The 18,387-nt window shown below is 54.8% G+C and overlaps 2 protein-coding genes across 3 annotated transcripts; both read right to left on the reverse strand.

Annotated features, from left to right (window-relative positions):
* Positions 1-9,944: 9,944 nt before the first annotated feature.
* On the reverse strand, positions 9,945-12,804 carry HYAL1 (hyaluronidase 1). The gene is made up of 3 exons (XM_071439908.1): positions 10,680-12,804; positions 10,460-10,549; positions 9,945-10,370 (listed from the first exon to the last, which is right to left on the reverse strand). The coding sequence occupies exons 1-3, from the start codon at positions 11,574-11,576 to the stop codon at positions 10,053-10,055; spliced, it is 1,305 nt and encodes a 434-aa protein (XP_071296009.1). The 5' UTR covers positions 11,577-12,804; the 3' UTR covers positions 9,945-10,052.
* An 82-nt stretch (positions 12,805-12,886) lies between these two features.
* On the reverse strand, positions 12,887-15,615 carry HYAL2 (hyaluronidase 2). 2 transcript variants are annotated; one of them, XM_071439910.1, is made up of 4 exons: positions 15,562-15,615; positions 14,308-15,249; positions 13,598-13,687; positions 12,887-13,461 (listed from the first exon to the last, which is right to left on the reverse strand). In XM_071439910.1, exons 2-4 carry the CDS (start codon positions 15,232-15,234, stop codon positions 13,048-13,050), a joined length of 1,431 nt encoding a protein of 476 aa, XP_071296011.1. In that variant the 5' UTR covers positions 15,235-15,249; positions 15,562-15,615; the 3' UTR covers positions 12,887-13,047. The 2 variants fall into 2 exon arrangements, with proteins under 2 accessions (XP_071296011.1, XP_071296010.1); XM_071439909.1 differs by having other exon boundaries at positions 14,308-15,602.
* Positions 15,616-18,387: the final 2,772 nt, after the last annotated feature.

Consider the following 18,387-nt stretch of genomic DNA (forward strand, 5'->3'; position numbering starts at 1 on the left):
CGCGGCCGTCCCCCGCTGTTCGCTCCCCAGGGCTTCGTGTTTTGTTAACATGAGAAATTTAAAATAAACGAATAAATTAACGGGTAAAAATTAAGTGGACGTGAGGGAGGTGGGGCGGCTGTAGCCATTTTGGAGAGCTGGGTGTGAATGCAGCCCGGGGGCAGGAGCTGGGGGTCGGCAGTGGCCGCAGCAATGGGGCTCAGCTCAGCAGCAATGGGGCTCACAGCGATGGGGCTCACAGCAATGGGGCTCAGCTCAGCAGCGATGGGGCTCAGTTCAGCAGCGATGGGGCTCAGTTCAGCAGCAGTGGGGCTCGGCTCAGCAGCGATGGGGCTCAGCTCAGCAGCGATGGGGCTCGGCTCAGCAGCAGTGGGGCTCAGCTCAGCAGCAGTGGGGCTCAGCTCAGCAGCAGTGGGGCTCAGCTCAGCAGCCAGCCTTCGGCCAGGCTCAGCAGCACCCGCGCAGAGTCCCCGCGGAGCCAGCGCTGAGCCAGCCGAGCTCACCCCACCGATTGCAGGGCAGGGCAAGGCAGGGAGGGCAGCCAGGGCCGGGATGCTCCTCGCTAGGAGCCGGAGCGGGGCGGTGAAGCCAGTCCGGGCACACACGGCCCCTACGTGCGCTCGGGGCACAGCCGCCCACCCGCTCCGGGCTGCAGGTTGCGCTGCCCTCGCATACAGCATCCCTGAGGACACGCACAGCATTGCCCCTGATACAAGCTTGAGATAATGACAACAATCCTCTAGGTCTTTATACCGTCCTTAGGGTGATACTGAAGTGCGTTTGTTATTTTGGTCAGGTTGGGACACGTTATTTTTGTGGCTGCCTTTCCTCACGGTTCTGTAATTTTGTTGGGCTGTCCCCCCGAGGCAGGCATGAACTCAGTGGGTGTGTGTAAAGCTCCAGGGCTGTTATCACACTGTTATTCTCTGGGGTGAGGAGCTGCAGAGGCAGCACTGAGCTCAGGAGAGTTATCTGTGCCTTTGGCCTGCAGAGATAGGCACAAGTGCGGGCAGGGGGAAACTCCACTGCACAAGAGAGGGGGGCCAAACAGAACACGAAGGAAGGTTCAGGAAGCATCAGTCTAAATCCACTTACTAGTCAAAAAACAGTAATAATTCCCCTTTTAAGATGAAAATGGTCGACATAAGCAATATAGTTAAGAGATTTTTTTTGTTTTGCATAAAATTCACACGCAAATTTTCTTTACCGTGTCAGGATGTCTTTTCATTTACCTACACAGCTCCATCCTGCATCCCAAGTTGTCTCCAAGTGATACAGTTGTCTCCAAGTTTACTTAGAGTAAGCTCTAAGTTTTCTGTCTGGGCAGCTGGTTTCAGACCCCCACTGGCAACATTAGCATTGTAACTATGTTGGCTCTGCTTGGGCATCACCTGACGCTTTAAAACTACAGTTAATAAAGAACAGCTTCTGAATTGCTTGTAGAAATTAAGCCACATGAAAGAGAGGGTGGTTTGTTGGTGTGGATTTTTTAGACAGGGAGAATTGCATGCTTATCTGCAGGTGATGATGCCTCCAGCAATGAGGAAACTCAGTGGCTGAGATCATAAGGATGTTTGGTATCCCTTCCTTCACGTGTCTGGATGCTGACTCAGAGCTAGGACTGGGTTACTGTGGGCTGAGACCAGACCCCTGCTGCTTCTTCAATGCCAGGCTCTCACAGCTGAGGGCAAACACAAGAGAGAAGTGTATCACTGTTGCTTGCCATGCTGGGGAAAATTCCTTTTCTCTCAGGGAGCTCTCAAAGATGCAGCTCTTTGTGCAGCCCCTAGAGCTGAACGGCTCCTGGAGGTGCCACAGTGCAGGTGCTGGCTCTGTGGAGGTGGAAGTCACCCGTGTCCCCCTTCTGGACAGTACTTAATCCTTATTAACTCTCCATGATTTCATCTGAAGTATTAATGACTAGTTTGCTTTATCTTCTAAGGAGCTCAAGTGACTTTACATAACTGTGGTCATTTCTACATCAGCAAGGTTTGTTGTCCACTGCAAAGAGCAGCAGTGAAGGAGGAGGATGATGTGGTGGGTACTCAGAGCCACCATGTCCCTGTGCTGTTCTGGAGCACTGGCACAGATGGCATAGCTCAAAAATGGGTTTAGTTAACTCTGCTTTTGGTCACTGACTGCTTCCAGCTTGAAGCAAAGGCCACTGGAGTTGTGTGAGAATTTCTCTAAAGTTCTGAGGCCTGGCATAGGAGAGAGGCCCTTTGTTTCATCTGCTCTCCCCGTGAAACATCTTTTAGTCACAGTTTCTGGGCTTAGTGAAACCTTATCCCTATGTTTTATTTAAAAAAAAAAAAAAAAAAAAAAGTATTTTCTGCAGCTGGCATGAAGCAGCAGGTAGTGAGGCACAGCCAGAAATGGAGCTCAGGGGGCTGGGCACTGCAGCAGCTCACCCTCCCGTCCCTGGCTTAAAAACAAAGAAAATCCAACAAACCACCCATCTGCAAGGATTCCTGACTGCTTGGTGTTGTGGAAAGGTTCAGAGTGACCCCCCCTGTCCTGTTGGGCAGGGAGATGTGGCTCAGTGTCAGCCAGGAGCCTCCTCTCCTCCTGGCAGAACAGAAGGTCCCGAGCAGCAGCAGGAGGCAGCTGTAACCCTGCCCTGCTGCTGGGCACAGCCTCAGGGGCACCACACTGCCCTTTCTGCTTTTTCTCCTCTGCTTAACCATGGCTATCCTCCTCCACAGCATTTTTTCCAAGGTGGGAAGGCACACCTTGAAGGACTTCAGTGTTCTTAAAAGCAAAGTAGATTAAATCACTGATAAACCAGGGCAAGTATTAACAGCAAAACTTGCTAGAAATCTTGGGTTTTGCTCAAGATCTGTGTGGCCAACCACTGATGAGGTTGTTGAGATTTTGTTCAGATTGGTGAGGTGTAGTTAATCTGACAAGTGGAACTAGGAACAGATTCATAGGGGAAAAATAAATCTGATCATTTATTTGCATTTCGGAGAACTCAGCAGGAGAGAAGAGTGTTCAAGGTAAATACTCCCAGTTTCTGCCTGGGATGTTTGACCCTTGCTTGTGCTTGGATAAACTGAACAAGCAGGGTCATCCATTTGGAAAATGTTTGACTTAGTCCTGTGCCCTTTCTCAAAAATAGTTAAACTGGAAAAACTGCTGCACTTACAGGCCTCGGAAAATATTTTTCCCTACATGTGGCTTTGTGGTTTCAAAGAACTGAAGAGAAGGCCACAAAAATACATTTTTCCTTCAGCTGCTTGGCAAGGGAAATCATCTGATGGGGCTTATCAGAGCAACGTGGCTGGGGCAGGCCTGGACTGCCTGGGACACCAATCCTAGGGACTCTGTTCTTCACAGGTCACATTCCTCCTGCTCTAATGGGAGCCAATAATTTTTACCTCTGGATGACAATAATTTAAAGATGAGTAAATCAATTGGATTTTTGTTTCTCAGCTCCACTGGAAGGTTTAAGCCATTGGGTGCTTTGTTAAATTCCTTGGAAATTGGCCACGTGCAGGATTGCACTGCCTTCAGTTCAGCCAGATAACACAATTCTTTCTTAAAGATATATTTGCAGTCTTTACCCAAATTGTAAGTGTGCAGGAGAAGAATAAAAGGAAGAAACCAACAGGTGAACCAGCAAGCAAAAGTTAATACAATTATTCATGTAGTCACCTTGTAGCCATTGTTCATGCTGTGCCTTTTTTTTCCCTTTCTCTGAACTGTTTCTTTTGTCTAGACTGTAAGATCTTAAAAAATCATATGTGTCCTTGTCCTGAAGCATAGGAGCATGTTAAGGTCCCCCAAGACTGGAGACTTAAGATGTTTGGGAAGCCTTATCTTTTTAAGTGGGAATTCTCATCTCCAGTCTGGTCAGACCCCAAGAGCTTGCCTGGCCTTTCTCAGGCTCTTTGGAAGAGGCAAATCTTGTTATGTGCATTGCTGGAGTTCTTGTTGTGCTATTTTTATGCTGCTCAGTTTTTGTATGTGCAGCTGTAGTCAAGTGTTGCTTCTTGATCCCAGACAACTGAGATTTTCCATAACCTTTGACTAAGAAAAAATGTATCTTTAATCACAGCTCCCCTTCACAACAGGCAGCATGTAAGAAGATTATATAAATATTATATTAAGCACATTTTTTGGCAAATTGCTTGCATTGGTGTTGCATTTCTTTCCACCAGAGTCTGGGTGATAGAAAAAATAAATTATGAACTTGGGCCATAAAGGAAATTAATACTCTGGTGTGTGTCTCTTCTGGGGATTCCTCATCAATTAACTGCCTTGTTAAAATAACTCTGACATCCATTTATCTACCAAGAACCCAGATCAGGGTTAAAGATTGATCCCATTGCTCTTGGGTTTTGGTAGGTATTTTGTGTTAAACCTGCATAGGTAGGAATAATTTTTCCTTGCTTAGAAAATTAGCATTCATACTATGCCTTCTAATCACAACTGAAGTGGAAAAGGTTTCATGACCCTTCTGATCAACGTCCTGAAGTTAACCCTGAAGATTAGCTCCAAGTAGATTTTGGTGGCAATTCTTCTTGGGCTCACCTGGTTTCAGACACTGATGGGACACTGATGACAGATTTTCAAGTTATTTCATTCAATTGAATGTAATTACTGATTCAACAAATTCTATCAGTGGATGAACAAGTGTTAATCTATGATACAAAAATCAACACAGGTGTTTGTCCTCATGAATAAATGCAGCATGTATTTATGACAGAGAATCTGTTTCATTCAACTAATTTTGGAAGGGTGGCAGAGGAGCAGGGAGGAAAGGGTACCTTTGGAGGGCTCTTCTGTTCTAGGCCAGTGACTATGAGGAGTCACTTGTGCCCCAGGAGCTGATTTATGCATCAGGGAGAGCAGACCCACACTCAAGGATCACCACCTCCACTATTTAATAAAAGGAAAATAGGATTAAACAGAGATCACCCTGTTTCCCAGCTGCCTCAAAGACAAGGAAGCAAACACCTACCTCTGTGTTGGCTCTGCTGATGGTTTGCACAGCCCACAGTGCCCAGGGCACGCGGGGTGCCCGTGCTCACACACCCACTGTGGTTCTGCATGGGGCACCGTGGTGCTGGGGGAGGCTCAGGCTGCCTGCCCACTGCAGCCAGCTGGGCTGGATGCTGCCAGTTATCCATGTCCTCTTACTCTCCTTACAGATTTGTTGCTATGGTGAGAAAAGCCAAGCCTTAAATATTGAACTCCCTTCCTGTTATCTCAGCTGGTATCTCCTGTGTGCAGGTATCAGCTGGTGTGTATTAAAACAAATAAGATAATAAAGAATATAGGCTTTGTACTGCGGGTAGGTTCTGCCTCCAAATTTTGGGTTGGTTTGTTGTTTTTTTTTTTCCCTGCTTCAGTTCTAACTTGGTTTGTTTTTGCTGAAACTAACCTTGAACTCTGCCCAACAGCACAGAGGATTACAACTGTTTATGTCTTAATTGGGGAATAGGACCAGTAACCTGTCAAATGAAATCTTTCCTCTTGAGAAGTTACAGTCAAATGCAGGACAGTTCCCACGAAATGTTTTGCTATATTGTTTGGTGTTTGCTTGCAGTCTGCACCAGCAGATTAGAGCAGAGTTTGGAGCACTATATGGCTTTATGCTTAACATGTAACTGGAGGAAAATGAGTTTACAAGGTGTTCTATACAGTGCAAGCCAGCAGCTTCACTGGAAGCACTCCCAGGGCCTCCCTCTGACCTCCTCAGGCTGTTGATAACGCTCCTGCTGATTTACTAATGCCAGCACAGGACACTGCTCAGCCTGTTTTAGAGCCCCAGGGTGGAAAATAACCAGGAGGGAAGCTGCTGCCAAATCAGAGCAGCAGAGATGCTGCAAACAGGACAAGTGTTCTGCCTCTGAGAGTCCTACCAGCAGTGAAAAACACAAACCAGACTTTTCTCGAGCAGAAAACCTGCAAGCCCTTGCAGCCCACGGCCCAGCCCTGCGTGAGGCTGGCCGGGAGCACTCCCAACAAAGGAGCTGCTGCTGCGCCCACATTCTTGTGGTGGAAATGCTGCTCTGCTGCCCAGCCCCAGGAATGGCAGATTCAGAAAGCTCTGGAACAAAGTGGGACACGTTCTCCAGCGCAGAGGCATTTTTTGTTTGTTCAGCATAAAGCAAGGTCTGCTGTTTGTGCTGGATGTTTAAACACTCCCTGGGAGCCCACAAACGGTGCTTCAGGGCTCACTTTTGTTGTTTCCAAGTAACTTCTGAAATTGCAATCTGGTGAATCAGAGGAATGAAGGCTGATATTCCTGCTGCTTCTCGGAAACAAGGGATGTCAGGTCCAGGGCAGTAGCAGAGTCTGTGGCCCCTGAAGACAACCTTAGATCTTTCTTAAATATGGTGTGTTTTTTATAAACCTTTTCACCTCTTTTCTCGAAATGCCTGAGCAAGGGAAAAGGTTTGGAGTGAGTGATTTTCAAACAAAACAGAGATACAAAGGCATTGTAAGAAAGAGCCACTTTCTCTTTAGGTAACTGGTAGCTTAAAAAATTTGTGTTCAAGTCGGTGCTGCTCTGAGTGACACTGAGGGGGTTGGGATACAGAGTCTGGCATTCAAGCTCTGGAAATTATTTCTGTAGGAGCTGATGTTTCACTTTTGAAACAATAATCAGAAGTGAACTTTGACACTGCACGTGAAAAAGAAGTGGCAAGTTTTAGTTAAAAGCATTAACAGGAAAGCAGTGAAGCCTTGTGCACACCTTCAGTGCTACTGGCAAACGGGGGGTGCTTTATTCAGAGGCAATGAAAACCTCTGCTGCTCTGGGGAGCCCCTCCAGCTGCTCACAGGCTCAAGTGTCATTGGAGGCAGTTTCTGTGCTGTTGCCTCCTCCTCCTGGTCTCATGTTTCTCTGCCTCCCCTCAGCTGCTCCTGCTGGGTGAGCTGCTCACCTGGAAGTTCTGGGCACAGCAGAGCAGAGTGTGTTTGGGAGTTAGGGGGGGCTTTCTGCAGCTGCAGAGTGACAAAAACCTGCCCCAGCCCTCCTCTCTGCCCCTGAGCTTCCACCCACGGAGCAACCTGAGCTCTGAGTGACCAGCCCTGTGTGCCACGAGCCTCCCATGCACTGCCAATGGAATAAAGGGCATTTTAAAGAGTCGCATGCCATCTCTTTAATTTCAAGACATAACAGTTGCTGTGATCTGTTTTTGGGAAGGATTTATTTCTTCCAAGAGAGGTTTGTACTTGTATAACAGGAGAAGCTCAGCATCCAGCAGGAAGAGATGCAGAAGTGGTCTGGAAGGATCTGCTTCACATATTCCTGATTTTGGTTTTATGGCTTCAGTCCAGATCTTTGGATGAAGTGAAATGCAACAGCAAATGATAGCTAATAGGGACCTAAAACAACTTCTGGAGTCCCAAAATACATCACCCCCTTGGTCATCTAACCATAGGTGTGGGCTGTTAATCCAAGCAGAACTGAAAACAATGTCTCAGTGTCAGACTAAACTGATTTCTAACAACATGGGAAATATCTCTACACAGATTCTGAGTTTTTTAGTCAGGGGAATAAGGCAGATGAGAACTTTTCTTATTAGGCAAATAACAAGCTACTGATATCCTGTTTATATCTGAGAAGCTTGTGAATTCCTTGGAAGGGCTTCCTTCCATCTGTTTTATGCAAGACTTAATCTAGACCTTACCCTTCAGCTGAACTACTTATGTCCTGGTTACATCAAAGCATTTAAAGGCTCCTCATTACAAGTATCTTCATTCTAGATTGTAAAATTATAATTTTGCCTTCAGAGCACTCAGCAGTTCAATTCTCTCAGTTTGGGATAGTTAACTATGGTAAATACTTGGGATTATTTGTGGAGATATGAGTCTTAAACAACATAGACAAAAAGATAATGAGCCATTGAAATTAAAAGCCTGGCAATGTAAGGACAGTTCTAAGTGACAGTCTTCCCTCATTTCTTAGAGCAGCACATGGAAAGAGCCTAGAAATTGATTTAGTGTGAAGCCTGTGGTGCAGTGACAAGTGAGCTGTGCCCACAGCAGGTTGGCCAGTCCCCCAGAGCATGGAGATCAGGAGCTGCTGTGATCACAGCCTGAGCCCATGCCCAGAGGCAGAGCTGTGCCCACACAAGGCCCGTGCCTGGGTCACTGCTGGCTGCTCTCCAGCACACCCCAGCCTGTGGGCTGGCTCTGGCAGGCTGCCTTACACAGCCAGACACACAGACAGGTTTTCAGACCTGGAAAAAAACACCCAGCAGATGTTCCGTGCTTCCACATTGTCTGCTGGCACCACATGCAGTGCCTTTCTAGTCTCCATTCCTGAGTCTGGAGCAAGACAAGCTAAATTACATGAAATTCAGTGTCTTGGTGGTTTTAGACACAGTGTGAGGGGCAAGGACAGAAGAAGAGCTACAATAAGTAGGATGAATAAAGCAAATCTTCTTACACATTCAAAGCTATTATTTGAAAGTGGCAAACTGCATTCATGCCTAAGTTTGCATTATTTCAATAACAAGAAAAGGAGCTGTTCCAAGAAATAAGGGAAGTCTGTCACTTCCCAGCCTCACTTTTCTTTAAGAAAAGCCACAAACCCACACTTGGAGACAGGGTTTCTGCAGGGCTTCTGTGGCTTCTGACAGTGCCAGAGCCTCTGCAGCTCCTGAGGAAATGTCTCCTTCCTGATGCCCACTTCAGTGCTTACTTTGGTTAATGGATTGAGATAATACTGTCCAGGAGAACCTCAGACCAGCCCCCAATTAGGCACCAGTAGCTGAATACTTGAAGTATATTAAATTACCTCAAGTTACAAGCACACAGTTCTGATCCCTTCCAGGCATAAGGAAGACTTGAAATTCATGGTAATTTTCTTTGTGTGAATAGCAAGGTGAACTTTGCTTTCAATTTCAGTATTTAATACAGAGCAAATATCAGATTTCCTGTAGCTTGGGAGGAGCGTGTTTGAGTGTTCATGTAAGTTAAAACACATTTCACATACAAAAAATACTAAGATAATATTGTTTCCAATATTAACATACATTTACCAAGCTATCTCTATAAGAATTAGATAAAACTATTAATTCTGGGCCAAAATCCAATTATGACTAATTTTTTTCAGGGGCCTCCAGCTTGTCAAAGAGCTTGGTAATAACAGAGTATATGTTTCTGAAAGCTGTGACTAGGGAATCCAAAGGCCTAATTATGTTTCCTGTGGTATCTTCTCAGATCCTCCTCAATGCAATAATAAGAAGTGAACATAAGAAATGTAGTGATTCTGCAATGGTTTACACCAACCAGCTTAAAAATTAAGGGTGCAGTTTTGTAAGTCCCCAGTACACACAGAGTGCCATGCAGGGCAGTCCCAAAAATGAGAGAATTAGAGAATTAGAATGAGAGAATTAGAATTACCTAGATTAGAGCCTAAAATCAGAGAAATGAGCATGTGATTTCCCCACCCCAAGATGAACATGCCAACATCTTTATCTCAGCTGGGCCAGGGTTTCATGTCTTCTCCCAGCTGCTTTGAAATAGGTACAGTTAAGTCTGTGGCCTGGGTTACAGAAATCAGTGCTTTTGCATATCATTTGTGGGCTTAACTGCCTTGCATATAGTTATCCAGGGGAAAATCAAAGTGGGGGCATTGGTTTCAGGCCACTCCTCTGTGCACAGTGAGGGGTTGAAGCACACCCTCCTTCAACTACAGCCACACAATCACATCTTCTCACCCCCTTTGCCTCCACTCTTTGGCCATTCCCCATCATTTTTCCATTTCTCATCCTCTTCCCCCATCATCCCCTCTTGCTATGTCTTTTCCCATAAATTTTCTTTTTTCCTGTGGTTTCTCTGAGGCATTACCTCCCAAGCTCCCAGCCCAAAGGACAGCCCTTGGCAGCACCACAAGGCAGCAGTGGTGCCCCAGGAGGACCCTGCCACCCCAAAATGCGCTGCAGCAGAAGACAAAGAGACACTTGCTGGTGCTTCCTGGTTTTATTAAGAATCCCACAGTCAGGTTCTCAACCCCATGGCAAGGGTGCTGAGGTAGTGCCACCCTGTGTGCCCCAGTGTCCCCAGGGTGGGAGGATTGCCTGGGGGGGTCACTTGGCCAAGCCCTGGGTGTCACAGCGGGGTCCCTGCCACTTGTCGTAGCACTGGCAGCTGAACTCCTTGGCCAGTTTGGAGATGTCCTCCCCAGGCTCCAGGCTCTGTGTCACCAGCCAGGGCTTGGCAGCCCGCAGGTTGATGGAGAAGCGGGAGGGGTCCAGGTGCAGGTAGCCCTGCTGCTTGTCCCGGCGCACACAGCGGCCCTGGCCAGAGCACAGGCTCTGGCTGCACAGGTCAGCACTGGCTGTCACATTGACAATGTAGTGGCCCAGGGGACCCTCCACGTAGTCCTTCAGCCTCAGGCACATCTCCTGCAATGGCATTCGGTGTCACAGCCCTGCACAGCTGAGGAACTGGGGGTCCCTGCTGCCAGAGACCCGATGCCACCGTCTGCACTCACCTTGGAGGTGCTGTAGTCCAGGCTGCCCCAGAAGATGATGCCAGCAGCACCCTGAGCCGCGCTCTCCCCGATGGTGTTCACCAGGTCCTCCTGCACCCACAGGGAGAGGAGAAGAAGTCAGCAGCGCTCGAAGCCCCCACACAGCCCCAGCAGAGATAAAGACTCCCTGGTGCCACCCCATCAGCCCAAGAGGTGCCCACTATCCCCACATGCCCATCACCTGGGAAAGGAAGTGCAGAGTGTGCTCGAAGGCGATCTGGGAGTAGGGCAGGACGGGGATGGCACTGGTGAGGACTCCCTGCTGGACAGCGAAGGCCTCGGCCACGCGGTGCCGCACGTAGGGGAGAACCTTGCGGGTGCCATTGAGGCAGAGGGGCAGGTAGATGCTGGGGTAGAGCGCCCGGCTGCTCCTCCAGAGCCAGGACAGGTTCTTGTTCCTCTGCTGCTCCACATCTGGGCACGTCCCGTTGTAGGGCAAATCAAAGTGATTGTTGTAGCAGTCGGGGAAACCATAGAAGCCCCAGTAGGCGCTGGGACGGAGGCTCTCACCCAGCCACAGGGTCTTGTTCATGAAATCGTAGGCGCTCTTCTCAAACTGCTGCTTGGCCAACGCCTCCACCTGCTTGGGAGGCCACTGCGGGTGCTGCTGCCGCACCAGCTCCTCCGACTTCTGCTGGTAGATCTCCATGGAGTCCCAGTTGCGGATCCACAGTGGGCGCCACTTCTCCCAGTCGATGACAGCCAGCCCAGCGTAGTCAGGGCTGGGCAGGGTCATCTTGATGTCCTGGGTGGCCTGGTGGATGTGAGCCTCCAGGCTGGCATTCTGGGGGAGCCCCCCATTCACTGGCACCCCCTCAGATGTGTAGTAGGGGAAGAGACCTATCTTGTCGCTGTAGAAGAGGGTGATGTCCTGCCCGGTGAAGGACTCCTGGTCATTGGCCAACACATCAAAGGCCTCCAGGCTGAGGGTGACATTGTGCTCCTGGGCGCAGCGCGCAGTGGGGATGTTCCAGATGGTGACAAAGGGGCGGTTGACGAGGACAGGACCAGGCCCCCCAGCATGGGTCAGGGCAGGCAGGAGCAGCAGGAGGAGCCAGCAGGACCACACTGATGCCATGGTGCTGGAGCTGCCTGGGGAGAGCTGAGACCTTGAAGCTTTTATCCCCAAGTCAGGACCGGCGTTAATCCACACCTCCGTTTCCAAGCGGTGCCGGTCACCACTTCCACTTCCTCAAAGTCCCCGGATTTATCAGCAGCTGGAGCCCAGCAGAGCGGTCCCGGAGTGGGACGGCAGCGTCAGCCCCGCGTAATGAGCGGCGGCGGCGGGCTCGGCCGGGAAGGAATGCGCAGAGTCAACACCCCATGACTGGCCGGCGATGAGTGGGCTGGAAAGACAAACAGACACGGACGGCGCGGGGGGAGGAAGGTCACGGCGATGGACGCGGGCTGCGCCGCTCGCCAAGCGGAGAGCGCCGGCCATTCCCTGGCGGGAGGAGGGCACTGCCGGGAGGGAGCGCACGGCACCGGGCAGGAGACACGGGACACTCCCGCAGCCACAGGAGGGCACTGCCTGGGGCCACTCAGGCGTGGGGCCAGGAGGCACAGAAAGGCACGGCCTAGGGACGCCCACAGCACAGGACAGCAGGAACAGCGAGCACGGCACGGGGACTCACAGCAGCCGAGGAGCGTGGGCAGGGAGTGGCTGTGCCAGGCGGGGCCGCTCCATGCCCAGGGGCACCCCTCGGGACAGGACAGTGGCCGGAGAGGCTGCACGGGCACAGGCAGAGCAGGGCGGTGTCGGGGACAAGGAGCCATGCGAGGGCACCGCTGGGGGACACTCGTGGCACGGGACAGCGGAGCTCAGGGGCGGGCGCGGCCCAGGGGTGTCCCCGGCCCCGCGGGGATGAACCCACCCCCGGCCGTGGCGCAAAGCACGGTGTCCCCACACGGCGACCCCGGTACCGGGGAGCTCCGGAGCCCCGCGTGCCGAGCGCCGCCGGGGGCCGGGCCACGCGGGGAATCCCGCGGGGCGGGGCCGGGGCGGGGCCGCACCCAGCCTCCACGTGGGTGGCCTGGCCGTGGCTGCCCACGCGGCTCCGGCCCCTTCCCCGAGCGGTTCCGGCCCCGCGGGGCAGTTCCCAGCAGAGCAGAGCTTTCCTCGAGCTCCATACCAACACACACCGCTTCCCGCCGCCCCGTCCCGGCGCTTGTGTCCGCGAGTCGAGTGACCCGTGCCCGCCTCGCCCCACATCAGCCCACAGCTCTCAGTCTGACCCAGCTTTATTCGAGGTAAAGCACTTCAGTGTGGGGCAGCACACGGGGGATCAGCACCACGCAGCACCCGCTCCCCGCCCCCGTGTCCCTCTTGCCCCCATCCCTCTCCTTACAACAGGAGAGGGGTCCCCCTCCTCCCCCCATCCCCATGAAAGGCACCTGCACTGCAGCAGGGTGGGTAGAGTTGGGGCAACCGCAGAGCTCTTCCCCCACACCGCCACAGTGAGGGACAGCCCTCCATAATTAGCTGCCTCCCAGGCAGGGTACGGATATCTTAAATAGGCTCCTCCTACACCGCCAGAGAAAAGGGCAGCTCAGTCCAGGGGCGAGTAGCACCAGCTTGCAAGCAGCAACAGCACCCCAAGTCCCAGCGGTGCCAAAGGGCCAGGGGCGTGACTGCGGGGGCCAGCACGTGTCTGGCAGCCACTGCCCTGCCAGCCCTGGTAGCAGTGGCAGTGAAAGTGGGTCCGTAGGAAGAGGATGTCAGCAGAGGAGAGATGGCCCTCGGCCCAGAATAGGGGGCGCTCGGGGTGGTCAGCATCCCGGCGCCGCAGCTGGAAGTTGGAAGAGTTGAGGTGGAGGAAGACATCGGCATGGCTGTCCTGGCGCAGGCAGCGGCCCCGGCCCTGGCACAGCGTCGTGCTGCAGAGCTCTGCTGCTGTTGTGACATTCACAACGTAGCGTCCCAGGTCCCCCTCCAGGTAGTTTTTCATTAACTGGCACAACTCCTAGGGAAAGGGAAGCACCAGGGTGAGACCCAAGGAGAAGTAACTCAGATGGAGAGGACAGCTCAGCCACTGGTCCTCCCCTCTGGGGCAGGTGATCCCTCCACCCATCTACATCCCACACTGACCCCAAACTTACCCGGTTTCTGGTGTCAACTGCGTCACCCCACAGAATGGCCCCAGCTGCACCAAGTGCCGCACTCTCTCCGATGGTGGAGATCAGGTCTGCCTGTGGGGACAGGGTCTGGTTAGTGCCCACAGAGCCCATGCAGCACCCACAGCCCCAGCACAGTGTGCTCCCAAGTGTCCACTGCAGGATCAGGGACCCAATCCCTGCTCCAGGGAAAAGGGACTGTCCCAACAACTTGGGGGCCAGGCTTCCCAATACTGCCCTCCTCCTCCTCAGGGGCTAAGCCAGCACAGCACAGGGGCTGTGGGCTCACACACCTCAGGGTTCCAGCTGCCAGGACCTGAGTCCTGCAGTACCATTTCCCTGGAAATAATAACCATTGGTGCAAGTCCTGCTGCCAGACATCCCATCCCTAAGGGAAACAATTTGTGGCACCCCATCATCTACCCCAGAGAGGGGCTGAGCTGGGGGTCCTAGGAGAGGAAGCAGCCCTCCTGCTCCCTGGGGCCAGCTGCAAGCCCATGCAAAATGGTGCTGCTTCCCACCACACGGAAACAGTCAAACCATGGGTGTTTGCCAGTAACACCATGAGTGCCAACACCAGCCTCCAGAGCCACCCTGCTCCATTGGGAGCAAGGTGCAGAGGAACCACCTCAGCTGACCCCAAAGCCCAGATACACAGGGCTTGGAATGAGGATGTCCCAGTGGTGCAGCCCTACCTGGCTGAGCACATTCAGCTTGCGGACGTAGGTGGGCCGGGTGTAGACAAAGACAGGCAGGGAGTAATCATCGTGGTGCTTTTGTGAGATGCGCATGGCCTCCATCACCCGCGCCCGCACAAACTTGCGGCTGTTTGGAGTGGAGTCCAGGAGCGGGTCGAGGTAGATGGAGGGGTAGAGCGCCATGCTCTCCTTCCAGAGCCACTTCAGCTGGTCATTGCGAGACTTCTCCACATCTGGGCACTGCCCGGTGTAGCTCTCCTTGTTCTTGCTGTAGTCGTGGTTGTAGCAATCAGGGAAGAGGTAGAACCCCCAGAGCTGTTTGGGTCGGAAGCTCTTGGCCTTGCGCAAGGTTTTGACCATGAACTCCTGGGCAGCCGACTCGAACTCAAACGCTGCCTGCTTGTTCACCTTCTCAGGGGGCCAGGTGGGATGACGCTGTATCACCAGTCCCTGGGACGCCTCCCGGTAGATATCCTTGGGCTTCCAGTTGCGAGCCCAGACAGGCCGCCACTCCTCCCAGTCGATGACGGCCAGCCCTTCTTTGGTGGATGAGCGGATGTACTTCTCGATGCCCTCCTGGAGGCGGGCGAGGTGCTCGGACAGGCTGCTGTTTTGGGGGACACCACCATTGACGGCCACACCTTGACGGGTGTAGTAGGGGTAGAGTCCCAGGCGTTCCTTGTAGAAGATGGTGAGGTTCTGCCCCACGAAGCCCTCGTTGGGGGAGGCGTCCAGGTCGAAGATGCTAAAGTCGAACGACACCTGGAAGCGGGGCTTGCAGTCCTGGGTGGGCACATTCCAGGCCACCAGAAAGGGCCGGCGGGTGAGATGGGGGGCGGCCGACGGCTTCTCGGGGGGCTGCCGGGCCAAGGCCAGCAGGGCCAGCCAGGGAACAGCCACCGCCGCCGCGGAGCCCCCGCGCATCCTGCCCGACAGGACCTGGGGGCGGCGGGAGAAGAGAGTCAGAAAGGGGGGCCGGCAGGAGGGGGTGCAGGCAGGGGCCGATCTGCCCGCACCCCCCAAAGCAGACCCCGATCCGAGTCCCCTCCCGGGGCAGAGAGCGCCCGGGGGGTACGGGCAAAGCCCCGGCTGAGGGCTGCTTCTCGGGAATCCCGGTCCCAAGCGGCTTCGCCCGCTCGTGCTCTCCCGAGTGCCGGCGCGGCGCTGCCTTTGTTCGAGCCGGGCAGACAAAGCGCCGGGGCGCGGCCCCCGGCGGCCCCGCTCGGCTCCCGCTCCCCGCGCGGCTCTCACCGCGCCTCAGGCCATCCCCCGCCGCGGGCTCCTCAGCACCGCCGCCGCCCCCCCGCCGCCGCTTTTAAACCTTCCGGCCCGCACCACCCGCGGGGGCGCCGGCCCCGCCCCCGCGCCCCGCCCGCGCCGCGCCGGGCTGGTGGCACCGACCATCGCGGGGCTCCGGGCTCCGGACGGCGGCGGAGCCCCGCCGCACACACACACCTCCGTGGGGCCGCGGTACCGGGCACCGGGCACCGGGGAGTCATCCCCCTGTCCCGCCGCGATTGGTACGGCCCGGGAGGACCCGCCCCCCCACGCGACGGAAAGGGGCGGGGCGGGGCCGCGGTTGGGGCCGGCAGGGGGCGCCACGGCTGGCAGGGGAAGCGCGGGCCTGAGGCGGCCGGGGGTCCCCAAACCGCGGTGACCCGGGACCGGGCTGGCCCCAGCGGGGTGGTGGTGTCAGGGGTGGTGCTGTCCCCTGTGGGGTGGTGGTATCCTCAGGGTCGTGGTCACTCCAAAACCACAGTGAGAGCAGACTGGTGGTGACCCCAGGGCAGTGGTGTCCCCAGGATCATCATCACTCCAAAGGGGGGACTCTGGAATGGTGGTGACCCCAGGATGGTATACCAGGATCATGTTGTCCCTAAAAAGTTTGTGATCCTACAATGGTGGTTGCTCCAGAGTGCTGGCAAGCCAGAGTGCTGGTGTCCTCAATGGTGGTGACAGCAGCAGAGCAGTGTCCCCAGGACGGTGGTGACCCCAGGGCGGTGCTGTGCCGGACAGGACATCCTGTGCAGGGCTCGGGCAAGCGGTGCTGCTGACTCAGCCACGGCCCCGTGGGTTTCCTGCCCGGAGGGGACAAGGGGGGCCATGGGTGTAACAGGGCTGGGGGGGCTTCCTTCCCAGAGCGCTGCTGAGGCTCCAGCCGGTCCCCTCTGGCAGGCAACAGCACAGGCGGGGCTCAGGGACCAGCCGTGTGGCATGTGGCAGTCCCCATGTCCCCTGCCTGCCCAGGCCAGGGCTGGCCCCATTGGGCTGAGGGCAAGCGGGGTGCCCCGCGCAGGAAGCGCCAGATTGCGAGGGTGTGTCGGGGCCGACAGGGGAAGGAAGCGGGATTGAATCTACGGAAGTGCTCCCCAGCCACCCAGCAGCTCCCTAAGGATCAGGCGGGAGCACCAAGCCCAGCATTGTTCGGTGTCCGCTCCTGGTGCCTCACCAAGCCCTGGGGCAGGCACCCGCAGCTGGCTCCAGTTAGTGGCACCACTTAGGTGTCAGCTTTTGTGGTGAAGCTCCCACCGAGATGGTGACAGCTCTGCTAGGGTTGGGCGCTGCATCCAGGACAGCCCCTCCAAATCCGGGCTGCACCCCACAGCTCGGCCTGGCCTGCAGGCAGTGCCAGGCACCAGCTGGGAGAGGCGCTGGGCAGCTCAGCCGCTGGCCGGGCGGTGGCTGCCAAAACCCTTGGGAGAGATTGTGGGGAGCCAAGAAGTCCCAGCGCTGCAGGCACTGCCCTTCCCCTCTGGGCAGTAAACAGGCTCCCTTGGCCAGCAGCTAAAACTTTCCATCCTCCTCGTGCGAAGGTATCCAGCCCCACCGGCAGTGGGGTGGCCGGAGGGGTCACACGTTTCCACTGCTGGGAGGGCTGGAAGTCCTCAACGTGACGCAAATTCTCACTGCTGTCCCCTCAGTGGGAGCATCACCTGACTTGCTTTCCCTCCTTCCATCCCCCAGGGAAGATTTGCTTTTGGGAAGGGGAAGCTGGGCAGATCCAGTCTCCCCTTGCCCTGCCGAGCATGAGATCATTCCAAGTCATTCCCAGAGTGTAGAGGGGTGTGGGATGGCAGCACCAGGCAGTGACCAGGGTGAGCTGAGCAGGCGAGCTGCTCCAGGCAGGCAGCAGGAGGATGGGAATCCCTCACGGATGGCAGATAAAGATAACGGCCGTGAGTCACAGCCACTCGTGCCAGACAGGTCCGGCCAAGGTGTGAGAGGAGGTCAGCTTGGGAATGGAGCAGCCATGAAGCCAGAAGGGGACGTTGGCAGCTGCCTTTGCCCTGGGCTGGGGGCTCCGGGCACGGCCCTGCCCCACGGGCAGCAGGAGGGGACTGTGGTGGCCCTGGCAGACACAGAGATGGTCACAGAGTCACCACCTCGTGTAACCTCACTGGGCTGTACCGCCCTGCACAGCCACCCGGTCCCCTTCTCAGCCACCAGGATCCATCCATGCATCCCTCCTGGGGCTGGGGTCCCTATGGATGAATGGGCCACAGCCTCATCCCCCCGAGGCCGGAGGGCTGGCACCACACACTGCACCACTCACTCTCATGACAGCTTTCATCAGCGGCTCATTTCCGAGCCGGCTTGCACGGAGGAAATGATGAGAAGTGACGGTGGCTGCAGGAAAACACTTGCAGGGCTGTTGGGGACAGGACGTGGGGAACAAAGTGAGATCACACTTGCCCCACGGACAGCCGGCAATGCTCGGGGGACGGGCGGCATCCCGGCACAGGGTCACGCCGGCTCCAGAACGTCAGGCCCCCGTGATTAATGAGGCACTGATTTGGCAGGCGAGGAAGGAGCGGACAGGCGGATCCCCCCCCCGCGGGGCTCGGGCGGAGCCAAGGCAAGAGTCAGCTTGAAGCGGGGCTGCTGCGAGCCCCGGGTCCTTAGACCTCCGACCCCACACGGGAGGGGAGAGAGGCACGAGCTCCAGCCCTCGGGAATGAACACGGAAATTACAAATATTTCACATTAGTTATACAGTTAAAAGTTCTCACGGCAGCTAGAAGTAGAGAGTCACAGCCTGACACGCCACCAACTCCCATCAGTCCCGTGTGCCAACTG

This window comes from Agelaius tricolor, unplaced genomic scaffold (genome assembly GCF_023055355.1).
Source record: "Agelaius tricolor isolate 1412-34295 unplaced genomic scaffold, bAgeTri1.0.p SCAF_14, whole genome shotgun sequence".
Taxonomy (NCBI): Eukaryota; Metazoa; Chordata; class Aves; order Passeriformes; family Icteridae; genus Agelaius; species Agelaius tricolor.